Here is a 17,756-nt window from a genome sequence, read left to right as displayed (position 1 = left end):
TTTGTGTTTTTTTTTGGCGGACCTTTTGAAGTGAACGGTTCCGCGTGCGGCCTGCAAAAATAAAAGGGAACGGACACGGAAAGAAAATAAGTTTGTGTGCATGAGCCCTAAGTCTGCTTCGTGGCCCAGCAAAAAACTAAGAACATTTTGCGGACAAGCATTGGACAGTTGTGCAAGGGGAAAATAAACATGGCGGCATGCACTCGGCCGGGATCCGTGTTTTTTGGATTGTGGACCGCAAAACACTTATGGCCGTGTGCATGAGCCCTTAGAGTAATTCAGTTGTTCAATGCTAGAGAATCGCAGGGAATTACAGAAACGCGAATGTCACGACAAATCCTGTATGAATGCTTTATTCAGTAGATTCTAGGTTATATGTATTAATCTATTTGTTGTCCACTCACAATTCATTTCTATTGTCCAAAGAAGGGCTAACTGTCTACTAATATCTACTTGTATGTGATTGTGCACAGGGTGATCTGTCTCCAGATAGTTTCTATTAATTTCCATCTTCCTTTCCTCTTAACATTCTTTAGAATTTTCGTGGTCTGCCCTTTGCGACAGCATTGATGATTGCCATAGCTGTTTTTCATTATGTTAACTATTGTGGTGTTTTTTTTTTTTCCTTTTGTGTTTTGCCCTTACCATTCAGAAGACTAAGAATAAAAAGAAAACTAAAGATGAGAAATGTGGTTCAGAACTGACCACCCCAGAAAACAGCTCTTCCCCAGGGATGATGGACATGCATGGTGGGTATAATGAATGTGAATTAAACTCGTTCATGTGGGCATTCCGGCATCCATGCCGGATCTGTTTTTTAGTGGGTCCTAATAGATGGCTGCACACAGTGCTCTTCTTTGTTTAAAGGGAACCTGTCATGGTGAACATGGTGTCTGAGCTGCAGGCAGCATGTTATAGAGCAGGAGGAGCTGAGCAGATTGATGTATAGTTTGATGGGAAGAGATTCAGTAAAACTTGTACTTTATACATTTAAATACCTGCATGTTCTGGGCTTTGAAGTCAAGGAGGCGTCCTATCAGTGATTGACGGCTATCTCTACACAGTAGAGGGAAGGCTGTCAGTCACTGATAGGACCGACTCCTGGACTTGCCCAGAATGAGCAGGAACTTAAATGAATAATGCATTTTTTCCCATAAAACTATATCTTTCTGCTCTATAACATGCTGACTTCAGATTACTTTGCATTTTCATAGTGACTGACAGGTTCCCTTTAAAAAGCAGTCTGAACACTCCATTGTTATCAGAGACTTCATTATCCATTAGTGTACTTATCATGTATTAAAAAGAAAGCATAGCTGTTAGTCAGGCGAGGGCACCTAATGATAGTGATGAGGCGGCACAGGAGTCATGCGCATTTGTCATGCCATGGTTACCTACGGATCATAATGTAACCACGTTGCCTATCATTAGGTGTTGCGTAGTAGCACGACATTGAGATTTTGTGTTTCACTAATACAAGTCGCCGTGTAACGGTTACCCCAGCCTAACTTATGTCCTTCCCCATCTCAGCATGTGTTAATAATAATGGAGATACTCTTCTTCCTGAGTAAAAGCTATGTAGCCTACCGACTGGCTTTTTTCTTTGCATTGGTTAGTCTGTGTATTTGTGCTATCTAAATTGCATTTTAAGTTTACTTTTCCAACCTTTCAGATGATAATAGCAACCAGAGTTCAATAGCTGATGCATCCCCAGTAAAACAGGAGAATAGCAGCAACTGTAGCCCTGCCCCTGACAACCTGAATACACAGGCGGACAGTACTGAGATCAAGTCTGAGGAAGCCCACTCCAATAACAGTGAACACCAGGACTCTGAAGGTACTGCTCTACACCATATGCTTGTCTATTGAGTGCTTGGAATATATACACGTTAGATCTACACTCCAGAAACACCTTCATGTATCACGCCTATCACTTTATCTCATTACTTGAAATCATTTTTTGTAATCCTTTAAGTAATCCCCAGTTTTAGTTCCCCGTGGCAGATTTGTTACAGAGACTTCTCCGCCTGTGCTAGTCACACTTAAGGCCCCTTTACATGGCCAGTGACTGGGGCAATAATCAGGATGGAGCAATCCTAGGAACACCCCTTCCTAGTGCTGCGGATCACCAGATGAACGAGCAAACAAACGCTCATTCATCGGGGGAAAGCATAGCTGATAATGTTTTCCTAAATCATTATTTCTGGGCAGTAGATGGTGCTGTCTAGACAACAAACTGCTGCTCAGTAACAGTGTGAATGGGAGGTGATCAAACTGGCAGGGGTGATTGCTGTACCTCCTGTACCGAGCAGGCAATTATCAGGGGGGAAAAAACGGTTCGCTCCCGGTAATTGTCTGTTGTTGTGGCCCCTGTAAAAGGCGTCTGAATGCTACCGATCACTGTTAATAGCTGAATACCTTCTTGAGCTCAGAAACAGCAGAGATTTAAATTCAGTGGTCCCTCAAGTTACAATATTAATTGGTTCCGGTATAAGCATTGTCAGTTGAAACCATTGTAACTTGAGTCCATAACTCTATGGAAACCAGTAATTGGTTCCAAAGCCCAAAATGTCACCCCAAAATAAGAAAAAGTGATGGCCAGATAGCCAAGACATATAAAGCAAGTCCTTCAGCAAAACAGACAGGAATATATGCTGTAAATTACTTTCTGTGGTGAGTGCAGGAGCTTCTTCAGGGTCATGCATAGTAGGGATCGACCGATTATTGGATTTACCGATATCGGCCGATATTCAGGATTTTGAACGCTATCGGTATCGGCATTTATTTTGCCGATAGCGTATGGGGAACACAGATCGCGCTGCTGACAGCGCTCTCCGTGTTTCCCTTAGCAGCACAGGGGAGAAGGAAGCAGTGTCTCCTCCCCCTGTGCTGCTGCCACTGCCGCCAATGAAAGGACAGGGGACAAGAGGAGGAGCTATGGCCACTGCGCCACCAATGAAGCTTAATCTCTCATTTATTCATATACAACAGGAGGCGGGAGCTGGCTGCAGGATCACATAGCCGGCTCCCGACCTCTATTAGCGGTAGCTGCGATCTGCGGTAGTTAACCCCTCAGGTGCCGCGGATCGCAGCTACTGCTCATAGAGGTCGGGAGCCGGCTATGTGATTCTGCAGCTCCCGCCTCCTGTATATGAATAAATGAGAGAGGGGTTGTCCAAGTTATATTTATTGATGACCTATCTCCAGGATAGGTCATCAATATCAGATCGGCGGGGATCCGACACCCGGCACCTCCGCCAATCAGCTGTTTGAAGAGGAGACTCGCACGGTGTCAGCGCTGCCTCCTCTTCACTGTTTACCTTCTAGCCGTTGCATCTGCAGTGGTGAGCAGGTGTAATTACACCCAAGCCTTCCTATTGAAATGAATGGGACGGCTTGGGTGTAATTACACCTGCTCACCACTGCAGATGCAACGGCTAGAATGAAAACCGTGAAGAGGAGGCAGCGCTGACACCGTGCGAGTCTCCTCTTCAAACAGCTGATCAGAGGGGGTGGCGCAGTGTGCCCCTCCACAGGATCCCCTCCTCCTCCGATCGGAGCCCCAGCAGTGTAATGCTGGGGCTCCGATCGGTTACCATGGCAGCCAGGACGCTATTGAAGCCCTGGCTGCCATGGTAAGCTCCATGCTTCTGTGTGCACAAAGCACAGAGCAGCAGGGACAGTGTGAGCTCCTATTCACCCTGATAGATCTCTATCAGGGTGAATAGGACAAGGGTTCTAGTCCCTAAGGGGGCTAAAAGTTAGTAAGTAAAAAAATAAATAAAATAAAACACCAAAATATTAAGTATAAATGAAAAAGAAAGATTTACCAAAAAAAACTACACATTAACAATAAACATTAATTTTCAGCAGATTTGTGGGATTTCTTTATTTTTTTTCAAAAATAAAAATTCCCAGAATATCGGTATAAATTATCGGCTATCGGCCTGAAAGTTCACAAATTATCGGTATCGGCCCTAAAAAATCAATATCGGTCGATCCCTAATGCATAGTACATACATGTACCCGAAAAATAAAATGAAGCCACCACTCGCCTGGTGTCCAAAGGAGAATGTCATCCTGGCACTGACAGGGGGCAGTACAGAACATGTAGTACTAGACAAACACTACAGGTGTTTTACCAGAGAAATGGCCATGTTGAGTGGTTGGATCCGAGTCTGAGGCATTGTATGTTGAGACTATTTTCAACTTACGATGGTTGAGAAAAAAACGTATGTTGAAAATATTGTATCCTGAGGCCATTGTATCTTGAGGGAACACAAAGTAATTTGAAGGAAATACTTCCAATTATTGCATGCAAATTAGCTCATGACACCCAAACCAGAAATGTCTCCAAAAGGAATGAGTGACCTGTAGACGGCTGTTTTGGGGATCTTGACCAGCATCCGTCAGAGCAGGGTGCTGGATGAGATGCCTTAGATGCAACTCAGGAAGTGTACTGGTTCTCATTGAAGAGACACAGCAGGTGGAAAGAGACTTATTTTCAGGCAATGCTCCATGAATAAAATAAAGTCTTCAATAAGAGCCACTTCCCCCTTTCTTGAGCAGCATCTAAGGTACTTCAACAGCCAAGCAATACATAGCTGTGTACTGCTGAGGGACTAGAGCCCTGAAACAGCTGTCTACAGATGGACCATTCACCATTCTTCCTTTTGGAGAAGTCTTTGGTTTACTAATTTGCAAATTTGCATTCTTATTATTTACCCATGGAGCATTGCCTGAAGATAAGTGCCTATACACCCGCTGTTTTTCCTTCGACAAGAACCCCAACACCTGCCCAACACACAAGTTATACTTGCCTAATACATTTTAGATTGGGAGTAGTCATTTTTCATTAACTTGTTGTCTTTTCCACTGATTTAGTTACTTCAGGGCAAAATTCTCAGTCATCAGTTGAAAGTTCACTAAATAATTCAGAGAAAACCGAAACGCAAAGCTCTGCTGATAAAGAGATCGCTACAGAGACCTCCAAAAATTCTCAGGTAAGCACTGTTGATGAGCAAATGTGATGAATGTAGCAGAGGCACTGCTCAAAACTTGTGCGTGCGAGAACATAGGATTTTTTTCATTGCTGCAAGAAATGTTTGCATTGAAGAAACAAATAATGAAAGTTAAAAGGGTTGTCCAGAAATGTATAACTGACCTATCCTCTGTATAGGTCATCCGTATCTGATCGGCGGGGGTCCTACACCTGGGACCCCTGCCGATCAGCTGTTTGAGAAGGCACCAGCTCTCCTGTGAGCGCCGCGGCCTTCTCTGTAATAAGGCTACTTTCACACTGGTGTTTTGGCTTTCCGTTTGTGAGATACGTTCAGGGCTCTCACAAGCGGTCCAAAACGGATCAGTTTTTCCCTAATGCATTCTGAATGGAAAAGGATCCGCTCAGAATGCACAAGTTTGCCTCCGTTCCATCCTCCATTCCGCTTTGGAGGCGGACACCAAAACGCTGTTTGCAGTGTTTTGGTGTCTGTCTGACGAAACTGAGACAAATGGATCCGTTCTGACACACAATGTAAGTCAATAGGTAAGGATCCATTTTCTATGGCACAATAGAAAACTGATCTGTCCTCCATTGACTTTCAGTGGTGTTCAAGACGGATCCGTCTTGGCTATGTTAAAGATAATACAAACGGATTCGTTCTGAACGGATGCAGACTGTTGTATTATCTGAACGGATCCGCACCAAACGCGAATGTGAAGGTAGCCTTACCAATCGGAGTATAGCGGCTGTGCTTGGTTTTGCAGCTCAGCCCCACTCACTTCTATGGGGCTGAGCTGTGCCTAGGCCACGTGACCAATGAACGTGTCGTCACAGGCCTAGGAAATTCTGTGTGAAGGCTGCAGCGCTCAGTGCTAGTGCTTTCTCAAACAGCTGATCGGACCCCCATTGATCAGCGCTAGTGCCTTCTCAAACAGCTAATCGGTCCCCCATTGATCAGATATAGACGATCTTGAGGCCAGATCATCAGTTATAAACGCTTGGAAAGCCCCCTTTTAAGGAGCTTGATTCACCAGTCATTGTACAAAGTTCAATGTTAAGGGCTGTTTCACACGAGCGAGTCCATTGCGGGAATCACGCTCCATGTGCGAGTGTGATCCTCCGCTCTGGACTTGCAGGAGCGCACGGCATTATCATGATTTATAATGCTTGGTGCCTCTGCATGGCCTTTTTTCCACAGAATCATAGTGACCTAAAGCTGTCAGTATGATTCTGTAGAAATAAGGTCAAGCAGAGACACATAGCATCATAAATTGTGATAATGGCGTGCGCTCCTGCAAGTCCAGAGCAGAGGATCACACTCGCACATGGAGTGTGATTCCTGCAATGGACTAGCTCGTGTGAAACAGCCCTAAGAGCTCTTTACTTCTTGTAATGCTCTAATGCATGCTTGGGTACTATTTTTGCTGTTGTCACACCTTCCCAACTTGTTGGTGTCAGCTCCTGCCGTGACTGTCCATGAGAAACAGGGGTCTGCTTTCAGTAACTGAAGGCCCCCTTTCCCTTTTTTATTTATTTTATTTTTTTAAGCAATTTCAATAAAGACAAGAACAAGAGTCTCTTCATTACCATAAAACATATCAGACATATATCTGTAAGGCAAGTCATCAGCAACTCAATATCTTCATCATCATTGAAATAAAACATGTCAAATATAGACCTGTGTGAAGAGTCCTCTGTGACAAATCATTTTCAGCGCTATTGTGCGTTGTCCATATGATCTAGTCTAACAGTGCTTCAAACTATCAATCTTCTCTTAAATACCGTATAATCAGACAGACAGTAGGAGGGAGACAAACAGCAATATAAGGGGAGGGTTGAGGAGAGAAAGGGGGAAAAAAAAAGGGAGGGGAGAGGAAGAGGGGTGAAGAAAGGAAGTCTCCATTATGTTAACAGAGCGTGGTATTCTGGTGTGTCCTGGAAGGTGAACCACAGAGTCCATGCCGAGACAAATGCCTCATGAGTGTTTTTCAAGGTGGCTGTTAGTTTCTTCATTCTCCGAATGTCCTCTATCAGAGAATTCGGAATGGGAAAGGAGTAGATCTGTGTCATGGTTTTATGTACCGACTCCCAAAATTGTCTGATTCTACTACAGTGCCAAAAGATATGAATCAGTGTGCCTGGTTCCGACTCGCATCTCTAGCATAGTGAAGATACTGATGGGAACATTTTCTGTAGACGGGTCGGGACATAGTACCATCTAGAGAGTATCTTGAAACCTGCTTCTTGAAATTTACAGGCGATTGATGATTTATGCATTATGTGGAATAGCTTTGGCCATTGGTCGGGGGGAATGTCCGTCCCAAGATCAGAGCTCCATTTATCAATATATGTAGGGCAGAAGTCTGGATCCAGAGCCACCAGCGCTCTATAAAACTCTGAAAGAGAGTGTCAGTAGACTCCTGAGCCAATACAGACCTTTTCAAATAAAGTCAAAGATCTGTCGAAGCCTGGAGACGAGGGGATCAAGGAGAGGAAGTGAAATTTGTCTAGCCCTCCAATGCCCCAGGGCACACGGGTCCGATAGGTTTTGTAATTCAGAATGTGTGAGCCATCTCCTTGCTCTGTTCTGAAGAAAGGGGCCCTGCACTTACCACTCAGGCGCCATTGTAGGTATGGCCTTGAGGAACAGCTGACTAGGAAGTCCAGGTGACCCAGGATTGGGAACAATGGGGAGGGTGAAGGGGATAGTGTGTTCACGGCAGCATACTGGTAGAATTGGAATAGTGTGGAGCCCATGGCCCCCTTTCCCTTATGAGTATTAAAATACGAACTATATACATTTATTATTACTGTAATCATACTGGCCTAACGAATAAAAAGCCTGTTATTTACTACCACATAGTGGACACCATAAACACCCTATTCAATTTTTTTTTCCCAGCTTCCCACTACATCATATGGAATATTACATTGTGCCATTAGAAAGAACAACTTGTCCCACATAAAAAACAAAACAAACATACAGCTATCTGAACAGAAAAATAAAAAAAGTTATGTTTTGCAAGGCAGGGGTAAAAAATGAAAATTAGTTGGGAATGTATTAAAGTGTAACTAACCTTTTTGTACAGGTTTATGTAAAACTATTCTAAATGCTCTAATTATTTTTTCTAATATACTTTATTTTACAGTTTTACTGACAAAATAGGCACCCAAAGTTCAGGGTGTCTAAAGCGCTTTGGATTCCGTACACTTGTACGCCGCTAACATGTATGTCGTGTATATATTCCATTGTACTGCATGCATAGGGGCCGCAGTGAGTGCTGTACTGGCAGGAGCACACATTGTTGACCCTGCCTGTGCCCGCTCCACTCTGCTATAACCTGGCATGCCACATTGGAACATGGTCTCCTATACCGATGTGCTGTGCAGAGCTTTTAGTGGAGCAGGCACAGGCAGGAGCAACCTTGCTATGCAGACCTCCTGCCTGTGCCTGAACTTCTGGTGCCTGTTTTGTCAAATGTAAAAACAAATAAAGTATACTGCAAAAACTAACTACAGGGAGTTTTAAATAAACTTGTACAAATGATTTGTTACATTTTTAAGAGAACCTGTCAAATCTCCATAGTAAATATTCCACATGACATAACAATCCTAGGGCACCTTTTCTTAAAATTCTGCTTTATGCCATTCCTTTATTATTCCTCCTATAAATGTACAAGAAGGTTGACAACTGGGTATTACCAGTCACCTTGTCAGTAGTGTGTCTTACACAGTCTAATGCTGGCAGCAATGATCGGACAATGTAGTTACGGAACGGACAAGGAAACAAAATAAGGTCGTGTGCATGAGGCCTTATTTAGTGGTATGCCTGTGAAGAGAATCGCTTTTTAAGCAGAGAAAATTCATTCAGAGAACAGGTCTGTAGTGTAATGGTAACTCTTCTGACTGATGTACAGAAGGTCTGGGGTTCAAATCCTGATAAACAATTTTTTAAAGAAAAGTCTATATGCTGGAAGAGGGCCCCTCCCCAAACACCGCTGCATTGCAGTGAAGACTAATGAGGCTGCTGACCCTGCTTGAGTATTGAGATAGCATTTACCCCGAATGTCATCATCTGACACGTAATGCAGTATGGTTAACCGCTGGTGCTATTATTATTATTTTTCCCGTGTGTAACTAGAAAACTGGTAAGCTATTTGTGAATGCCTATACCCTGCTGTATTTACTGCAACTCTTGTCTCCTCTTTTTGCTCCCAACAGGATTCTGATGACGGTGCCCCTCCTTGCAAAAAGGCAAAAGGCGACAGTTCGCAACAGAGCACTGAAGCTATGTAGACTATCCGACTCTGTTTCTCTTTATTTTATTTGGGGTCTGTTTACTGTAAGGTACATTGGTTATTGCAACAATAGGACAGCCTTACTTAAAACCATCTTTTTCTCCTTGATGAGAATAGGACTTTACAATTTCAACCTACAAAGCAAAAATCTGACAATGCCTGGATAAGAGGCCAGGACTCAAGAAAGTGTGAAATATTTCTGTGAGGAATCCGAATACCAATGACAGTCTGTTGAAGTGGTTGATGTGAACACTCAGGAGGGTCTACGCACTGTTTTCTGTAGTCATTTTTACATTTGTGTTTGCTGCTGTATATATATATTTTTTCCATTTTGCTATTTAACATGTAAAATATTTAAAGATGGTACCTTTTCAGTTGGAAGCCACCATGTAAATTTACTTTTTGTAATTTGTGCCTTTTCTTATTTTTTTTTATTTTTATTTTTTAAACTGAGCTCTGTGTAAGTGGATGAATCTCTAATACATTAGAAGCCATTTTCACATGTGGCGTGATCTGTTCCCAGAGTCTTTTGACGGTTAGACTGCCTTCGCCATTTTAAGACCATTCATTCCAGTGTCTTCATCTTTTGACTATATTCTTTTATCTTGTAGCACGCACAGGATTGTCATGATCTTTTTTAACTCCAGTATCTGCTTTCTGTGTTTTTCAGGCAGCTAAACTATCATTTTGCTTTAGACTAGACTAGTACAATGACTTTTTCTTATTAATGTAATTTTATTTGTTGTGTTTTTAAGGTTTTTAATTAATATTCTTCCAAGATCAAGTGATTAGTCAAAGCAGTATTGGTATTTTATGTAATGAGCTACATTTTATTCTTAAAAAATAAGTCGATTGAATATGGCATTTCTTTACGTTAGGTAAATGCTATAGAAAAAAAGTAGATGCTAGGTACTAGGGGAGAGCTAGTTTGGGTGAATAATTTAGTATTTCTACAGCTGCTATACAACGCAGTGTGTGTCCTGATGCCATTCCATGAACAGTAGCACTACTCTACATTTATTTTAATGGATAAAAGCGCCTCTTTCTTAGCACAGATACTACATTGGTAGCTTTCTGGTTAGGACTGTGCAAGGAGATCGTTCTTGTCTTCATGTTAAAGGACATCTGCAAATTTGTACCTATGAAACTGACTGACCTGTTGCATGTGCCTTGGCAGCTGAAGGCATCTGTGTTGGTCCCCTGTCCATATGTGCCTGCATTCATGAAAAAAATAAAAGTTTATTATATGCAAATGAGTCTCTAGGAGCAATGGGGGCAATGCTGTTACACCTAGAAGCTCAGCTCTCTCTGCAGCTGCCACAGTGTGATCACGTTTTTACTGCCTGGCCACGTCAGAGTGCAGAGGGCACGGCAGTCGCATAGAGAGAGCTGATCCTCTAGGTGTAATGGTAACGCCCCCATTGCTCCTAGAGGCTCATTTGCATATATTAAAACCTAATTTTCCTTAGCAATGTGGACACATATGAACATGGGACTAACACAGATGCCTTCAGCTGCCAAGCGCCCGTGTAACAGGTCAGCCAGTGTCATAGGTACAAATCTGCTACAGATGCCCTTTAAATCCCACTTTGGACAAAGTGCAAGTCAAGAGCTCTCTCATGTATAAATCATGTTTTGTGTATAAGTATACTTTGAAGTATACTGACAGACAGTGAAAGGTTAATTTATTGTGTGTGAATTGACTTTTTAGCCAGTAAACCATTTAAAGAAGAAAAAGTCTTGATCTTAACCATTTGGTTTCTGTTTTTGGTTGCATTTTGTTACGAGAGCGTCTGTGAGAGGTTTGCGGTGCTCATTTCTTCTTGTTTTATGTTCCATAAGTGAAAATGGCTTCAAATAAAAATTCAAAAAGCAGACACTTCCCATCAGCACAGCAAAGGCTTTGATATCTACCGATTCTGTTACACCTGGACTTTTCTCATGGGGATAACATTATATGTTCATGGTTGTAAGCTTCATTGATTAACTCCTACCACATTCCCTATATAAAGAGTCCTGCATATGGCAATTGTATATGTTCGTACTCATTCGTTGACCATTGAATGCTATCTGACACTATTATTATCTTCCAAGAAATGTAACTGTTGGATGCTGGAAATGAGACTGCCTGACTTCTGGTAGTCCCAAGATTGTTTTTTCCATTCGGGATACCTTTGTCTTGTGTGAAGAGTGGATAACACTGTCCATCCTAGTTTATTATGTAACTTCACTTCTTTTCTCATTCATTGACAAGAATTTGCTGCGGAAACCTGTGGCGCTGTTGAGTTATGGTTATCATTGGTAATATACCTCAATACTTTACAATAAAATCTACATTTTATAATTACTATGAGTTGATTCGCTGCAGTGGTTTTGCATCACGAGTGCTAAGTTGTTAGTGACAAGTGTACACATTAATTTCCAAAAGTACATTATTCACTATGCATGCCTGCAGTCAGTAAGTTTTACACGTCAGCCATCACACAGATGAACTGACTTTTAGTGCTTCTCTTTTACATGGCTGTAACAGGACCTATAGCATTGGTATTTTTTATGTACTTTAACGCATATCATTTTGGAAGGAGCACTGTCATGTATTCAAAATTGTTAATTATCTCTGCATGCAGTCTTAAATGGTGTATTAATTAAGTGAAGAAATTTAAAATGCCATTCAAGCTCTGTGTTAACATTTCTTATGAAATCCACAGTGATATAACTGTTCCAGAGTGGTTTTAACCCTTAAACGACCACTCTTTTGTCGGCACACAATCTGTCGGCAGCATCTTCTGCTACCGTTGCTTTAAAGCCCCTAGATTTGAGCACTTCCTGACGAGAAGATACAAGTAATTTATAATAGCTTCTGTCTTCTTTCTTCCAGTCTGCATAGTGCTCAGTGAATGCTGTGTAGTGAAGAGGCAATGGCAGGGCCGCTATTGGACCTGATGAACATGTGATCACCGGGTGTTCCCTGTCATGGCATGGCTGCGGGGTCTTGGCATACCCAGATTATCTATGGCAATGACTAATGTCACGATGGGGCTGTTTTTCCCCGGTAATTGGGACCCCTATAGATGCATGTGAATGTCCTAAGAGGTATTTTACAAGACATAATACATAACAAAAATATATATGTAGTTAAAAAAAGTTATAACTTAAAATATAAATAAATTAAAAACGTTGTCATAGCTGCATCGTTTACCCAAGATTATAAAACGAGCATATCTTTATCTAATCTAAATCGAGCCATACACATTAGATAATTACGTCTCCCAATCCTCCGAAGCATGCATACGTAGTAAATTGCTAGAGGGCAGAAAGATGCTGCCAGTCATGTCTGGCAGCAGCATGTTTGCCTGAGTAGAAAAGGATCAGCTGTGCCCTGTTCTTACTTCCCTGACATCAGCTGCTGGTGGAGTCAGGAGGCATCATAAACAAAATACTGAAAGGGGCTTTTAGAGAGTTTATAACTGATGATATATCCTGAGAATAGGTAATCTGTATCTGATCGGTGGGGGCCAATCACCTGGGACCCCCTCTGATCAGCTGGTTGAGAAGGCAGCGGCCTTCCTAAGAGTACCACGGCCTTCTCTCGGCTTTTTCTAGGACAGTAACGACACGTTCATTGGTCACGTGGCCTAGGAGCAGCACACCTGCTACACAGGATTGCAGCTGCCTTCTCAAACACCTGATCGGTGGGGGGTATAAGGTGTTGGACCCCCACCGATCAGATACTGATGACCTTCCTGAGGATAGGTCATCAGTATAGAAAATATCAGAAAAACCTTTTAAGTAAAGATGGTTTGAGTATTAAAATTTTATGCATTTGGGACTGCTTAAGGACTCATACACACAAACGTATTTTCTTTCCGTATCCGTTCCATTTTTTGTGTGGACCATATGCGGAAGCATTCATTTCAATGGGTCAGTGAAAAAAAAAAACGGAAGTTACTCAGTGTGCATTCTGTTTCTGTATCACACCTGCTATGAGCAAAAGTGTAGTTTTGCGCCTTTTTTGTCCTTACTTAATCGACAAAAAATGGAACATGCAGGACCAGAACAATTTAAAAAAAATTAAGCACAAACATAGAAGAAAAGGAAGTGATGGGAAACCTGGTAATGGTATTGCATCCAAATAAATGCAAACAAAGCATAATACTACATTAAATGCACAAAAGTCCCAGAAGTATGTCAGAAAACAGCCAGTGCAAGAGAGAAATAATACAAAAGGATAAATGAACGAAGCCTGAGTGAAAAGTCTGGAGACCAACCTCATGCATTTGGGTGTGACCTTGTTACATATGGAACTCTAAGGCTGAGTTCACACTGGAAAAATCTCCTCGCGGGTTCAATGCGTGAGGTGAACGCATTGCACCCGCACTGAATCCTGACCCATTCATTTCTATGGAGCTGTGCACATGGGCGGTGATTTTCACGCATCACTTATGTGTTGCGTGAAAATCGCAGCATGCTCTATATAGTGCATTTATCACGCAATGCAGGCCCCATAGAAGTGAATGGGGCTGAGTGAAAATCGCAAGCATTCGCTATTCACTGTATTATTTTCCCTTATAGCATGGTTATAAGGGAAAATAATAGCATTCTTTAATACAGAATGCATAGTAGAAGATCAATTAAGGGTTAAAAAATAAAATTAACTCACCTCCTCCTTTTGATCATGTAGTTGCCGATCTCTTCTTACTACTTTAATCATGAGCTGCCGGCTAAAGGACCTGTGGTGACATCACATCACATGGTCCAATCCCATGGTCCATCACCGTGGTGATTGACCATGTGATAATCTCAGTGACTGCACCACAGGTCCTTTGACAGGTCCTGAAGAAAGAACTGGAGACCGGCAGCTACGCGATCAATTGGAGGAGGTGAGTTAATTTATTTAAAATTTTTAACCCTCAATTGACCTTCTAAGCATTCTGTATTAAAGAATGCTATTAATTTCCCTTAAACCATGTTATAAGGGAAAATAATTACATCTACACACCACCGAACCCAAACCTGAACTTCAGTGAAGAAGTTCAGGTCTGGGTACCACATAAAGGTTTTTATCACGCGCGTGCAAAACACATTGCACCCGCGCGATAAAAACGGAACGCAATCGCAGTCAAAACTGACTGCAATTGGGTACCTACTCGCGTGGATTTGCCGCAGTACACCCGGGACGCATCCTGAACATATCCGTCATGCCCGTGTGAACCCAGCCTAAGGCCCCTTTAACACGAGCGAGTTTTCCCGTGCGGGTGCGAGGCGTGACATGGACACATAGCACCCACACTGAATCCTGACCCATTAATTTCAATGGCTGTGTGTACATCAGCAGTTTTTTTCACGCATCAGTTCTGCATTACGTGAAAAACGCAGCATGTTCTTTTTTTTTCAGCGTTTTTCACGCAGCCCTGGCATCATAGAAGTAAATGGGGCTTCAGTGAAAAACGTATTGCATCTGCAAGCAAGTGCGGATGCAATGCGTTTTTCACTGATGGTTGCTAAGAGATGTTGTTTGTAAACCTTCAGGTTTTTTTATCACGCGTGTGAAAAACGCATCAAAACGCATTGCACCCGTTCAGAAAAAACTGAACACAATCGCAGACAAAACCAACTGAACTTGCAAAATGGTGCGAGATTCACTGAACTCATTCGGACCTAATCCCTCATGCTCATGTGAAAGAGGCCCAAGGCTTTGTTCACATCTGTTATTTCCTTTCTGCTCCATTATAGGAGTAGAACAACAAAAACTAAGGGAGCACAGGGTCAGAAGCATTGCAGCGGCAAATGACCCCATTGACTATAATGAGGTCTGTAGGATTTTTTGGGGATAACGGAGCCAGCATGCTGTGCTATTTTGTGAGGCAGTTTAAATGATATCTGCTACGGAGCTTCTAACAAAGATATGAACAAAGCCTATTTGGTGTTGTCTCTTCTTATTCACTATTTTTGTGTGTGTGTAGTTTATGCCACGAGTTGGTTTAAACTTTGTCCTTAAAGGCAATTTTTGTTTATAATTGCATTTCACTAATTTTTGGCTAAAATCCAATTTTCCATTGTGCTTTGTTAAAAATACTGAGCTGTTTTTCCAACTGTGTGACTGGTACTTTCCCTTTATGCCTGTCATCTAAGGATACTTTCACACTAGCGGTAAAGTTTTCCGGTATTGAGTTCAGTCATAGGGGCTCAATACCGGGAAAAAAAATGCATCAGTTTTGTCCTAATGCATTCTGAATGGAAAGCAATCCGTTCAGTATGCATCAGGATGTCTTCTTTTCCGTCTTCTCTTTTAAGGTATTTGGCCGCACAAAATACAGCTGTTTTTCCAGATGACACCAGAGAGACGGATTCGGTATTTCAATGCATTTGTTAGACTGATCCGGATCCAGAAACAAATTATATCCGTTTGCATATGGATTTCCGGATCCGGCAGACAGTTTCGGCAACGGAACTGCCTGCCGGATTCTTCTAACGCTAGTGTGAAAGTACCATTATAAGGATTGAGCTTTGAGTGTTTATAATGTCAGAGATAAGGAGTCCATCTGCTGCCTAGATGACTGAAAATACAAAAAGTCCACTGGCTTCTACTACAACATCTGAGCTATGTACACAAAAAGCATTCCATATTTTTAATAAAGACCAAATTGAAAAAATGATTTTTAGCTCAAAATAAGTACAATGCAATAATTAAAAAAAAAAAAAGTCACCAAAAGTATACATAGTCTTTAAGTATCAAAACCTCTGTAACAAAATAGGGAACACATATGAATATTTTAGTGTTGAATTCCAAATTTAAATCATAAAGAATAAATTACATATTGTACACCTTACCCCTAATAAACGGTAAATAAAATAAATTCCAAAAGTATTAAAACAGCCCGCTGTGTCCCAAAAGAAAGACAAAAAGGAGCAAAAAATGAATTTCATATCCCATTAAATAAAGTTAGGGCTGTTAAACTACCACAGTGTCTTTTCATTTAGACACGCATCATTAAAACGCATTGCACTCGCGCAGAAAAAAACTAACGCAATTGCAGACAAAACTGACTGAACTTGCTTGCGAAATGGTGCGAGTTTCACTGAACGCATCCGGACCTATTTTTCAATTTAGCAGTGTAGTGTCTGAGCATGTTGAAGCAATGGGGTTTTTTAAATAGTTTTTTCCATTCCTTTCTCTATAGGGAAAAATGCAATTCACACATTTGTTTTGAAGAAAACAAAACTCCACTACAAAGGTCATAAAAATGTGATATGGAAAAAAAGGCCAGTGGTTTCTAAGGTGTTTTAGTTGTTCTAAATAAACACCAGAGCAAATTTATTTGTGGAGGAGCCCTTAACCTGGACAAAAAAAATTGATGAAAAAAGTTGTTATATGGTGTTACTATATTTAGTACTGTGAAAGCCATAACCAAGACAATGAGAGACCGTATAATATGTAAGCAGGCAGGCCTGCAGAAAACACAGATTATTATTCCGTTTGATGAATGGCTGGATAGTTCTTCTGTAATGGTATGTGTGTAGGGTATGATACATGCATTGGACTCTTAAAGCCATCAACTTCACAAATCAGGAGCAAACCTCATGCTGTGAAAACAGGTGATCTTTCTATATTTTTAATAACCTCGAGCATCATTCCAATGATCTCTATACAGGAAGGACAACATCAATGTCTGTGAGTAGAGATAAGCGAATTTAAAATTTTAAAATTTGTGCTTCGTTTGATGGCAAAAGCAGAATTGCGTTATGGATTGTTACCACGGACCATAACACAATTCCATGACGGAATGCTTTTAGAGACATTCCGTTATTTATTCCGTCATAATAGAAGTCTATGGCCTGCATAACGGATCCGTCCCGTTTCCATTATGCAGGGACGTCCTGCAGAATTGGTAACTGAATCCATACCGCAGTTCTGCTTTTAACACCAAATGAAGCGCAAACGAATTTCATAACATGAAATTCGCTCATCCCTATCTGTGACAACTGACATCTGTAGATTTCTCATAATGCCTTATGTTCTAGACATTAACTGGTTAACATTCTGCTAATTGTAACACTGTCTTTTCCCCTCTATTTATTTTATTGGTAGTTATGAGTTTGTACAATGTTCAATGATTTCTTTTCAAATAAATTGATTATAGAAAACTTTTGTGTCTTTTCTTTTGAGACGAGGAGTCAACAATTTTAAACGCTCATTGTACTAGAGAACCGAGAACCAACCACAACTAGGTTTAAGGAAAGGTGTATTCCCCGAAATGAGGATGTCAGATATTTAATTCCCCACAATGGCCCTGCAAATCCACTGTTAATTGTGGGATCGGTCTCTTCTCAAGCACTGACCAATCACATCAAACAAGAGTTGCTTTACTATCTTTGCGTCTTGGTTGTCTTTAATTTATTGGTTGCATGTCCTGATATTTTTGCGTGTGGCTGGGCTGTGTGTTTGTAGGGTTTAA

General features: G+C 41.4%; 1 protein-coding gene across 4 annotated transcripts in view; it reads left to right on the top strand.

Annotated features, from left to right (window-relative positions):
• Nucleotides 1-11,648, top strand: part of BCL7A (BAF chromatin remodeling complex subunit BCL7A) — a 29,902-nt gene extending 18,254 nt beyond the window's left edge. For 2 of the 4 annotated variants that reach the window (XM_044275734.1, XM_044275732.1), the window contains 4 exons: nucleotides 656-749; nucleotides 1,673-1,837; nucleotides 4,885-5,003; nucleotides 9,224-11,648. In XM_044275734.1, the coding sequence (XP_044131669.1) occupies nucleotides 656-749; nucleotides 1,673-1,837; nucleotides 4,885-5,003; nucleotides 9,224-9,298 (453 nt within the window). In that variant the 3' untranslated portion in view covers nucleotides 9,299-11,648. Of the gene's footprint in view, nucleotides 1-652; nucleotides 750-1,672; nucleotides 1,838-4,884; nucleotides 5,004-9,223 lie in introns of all 4 variants that reach the window. The other 2 variants (XM_044275733.1, XM_044275731.1) reach the window with 1 other exon arrangement.
• The last annotated feature ends 6,108 nt before the right edge of the window (nucleotides 11,649-17,756 follow it).

This window comes from Bufo gargarizans, chromosome 1 (assembly GCF_014858855.1).
Source record: "Bufo gargarizans isolate SCDJY-AF-19 chromosome 1, ASM1485885v1, whole genome shotgun sequence".
Taxonomy (NCBI): Eukaryota; Metazoa; Chordata; class Amphibia; order Anura; family Bufonidae; genus Bufo; species Bufo gargarizans.
The sequence above is the reverse complement of the archived record's forward strand: the minus strand, read 5'-3'. Positions and strand labels throughout refer to the sequence as shown.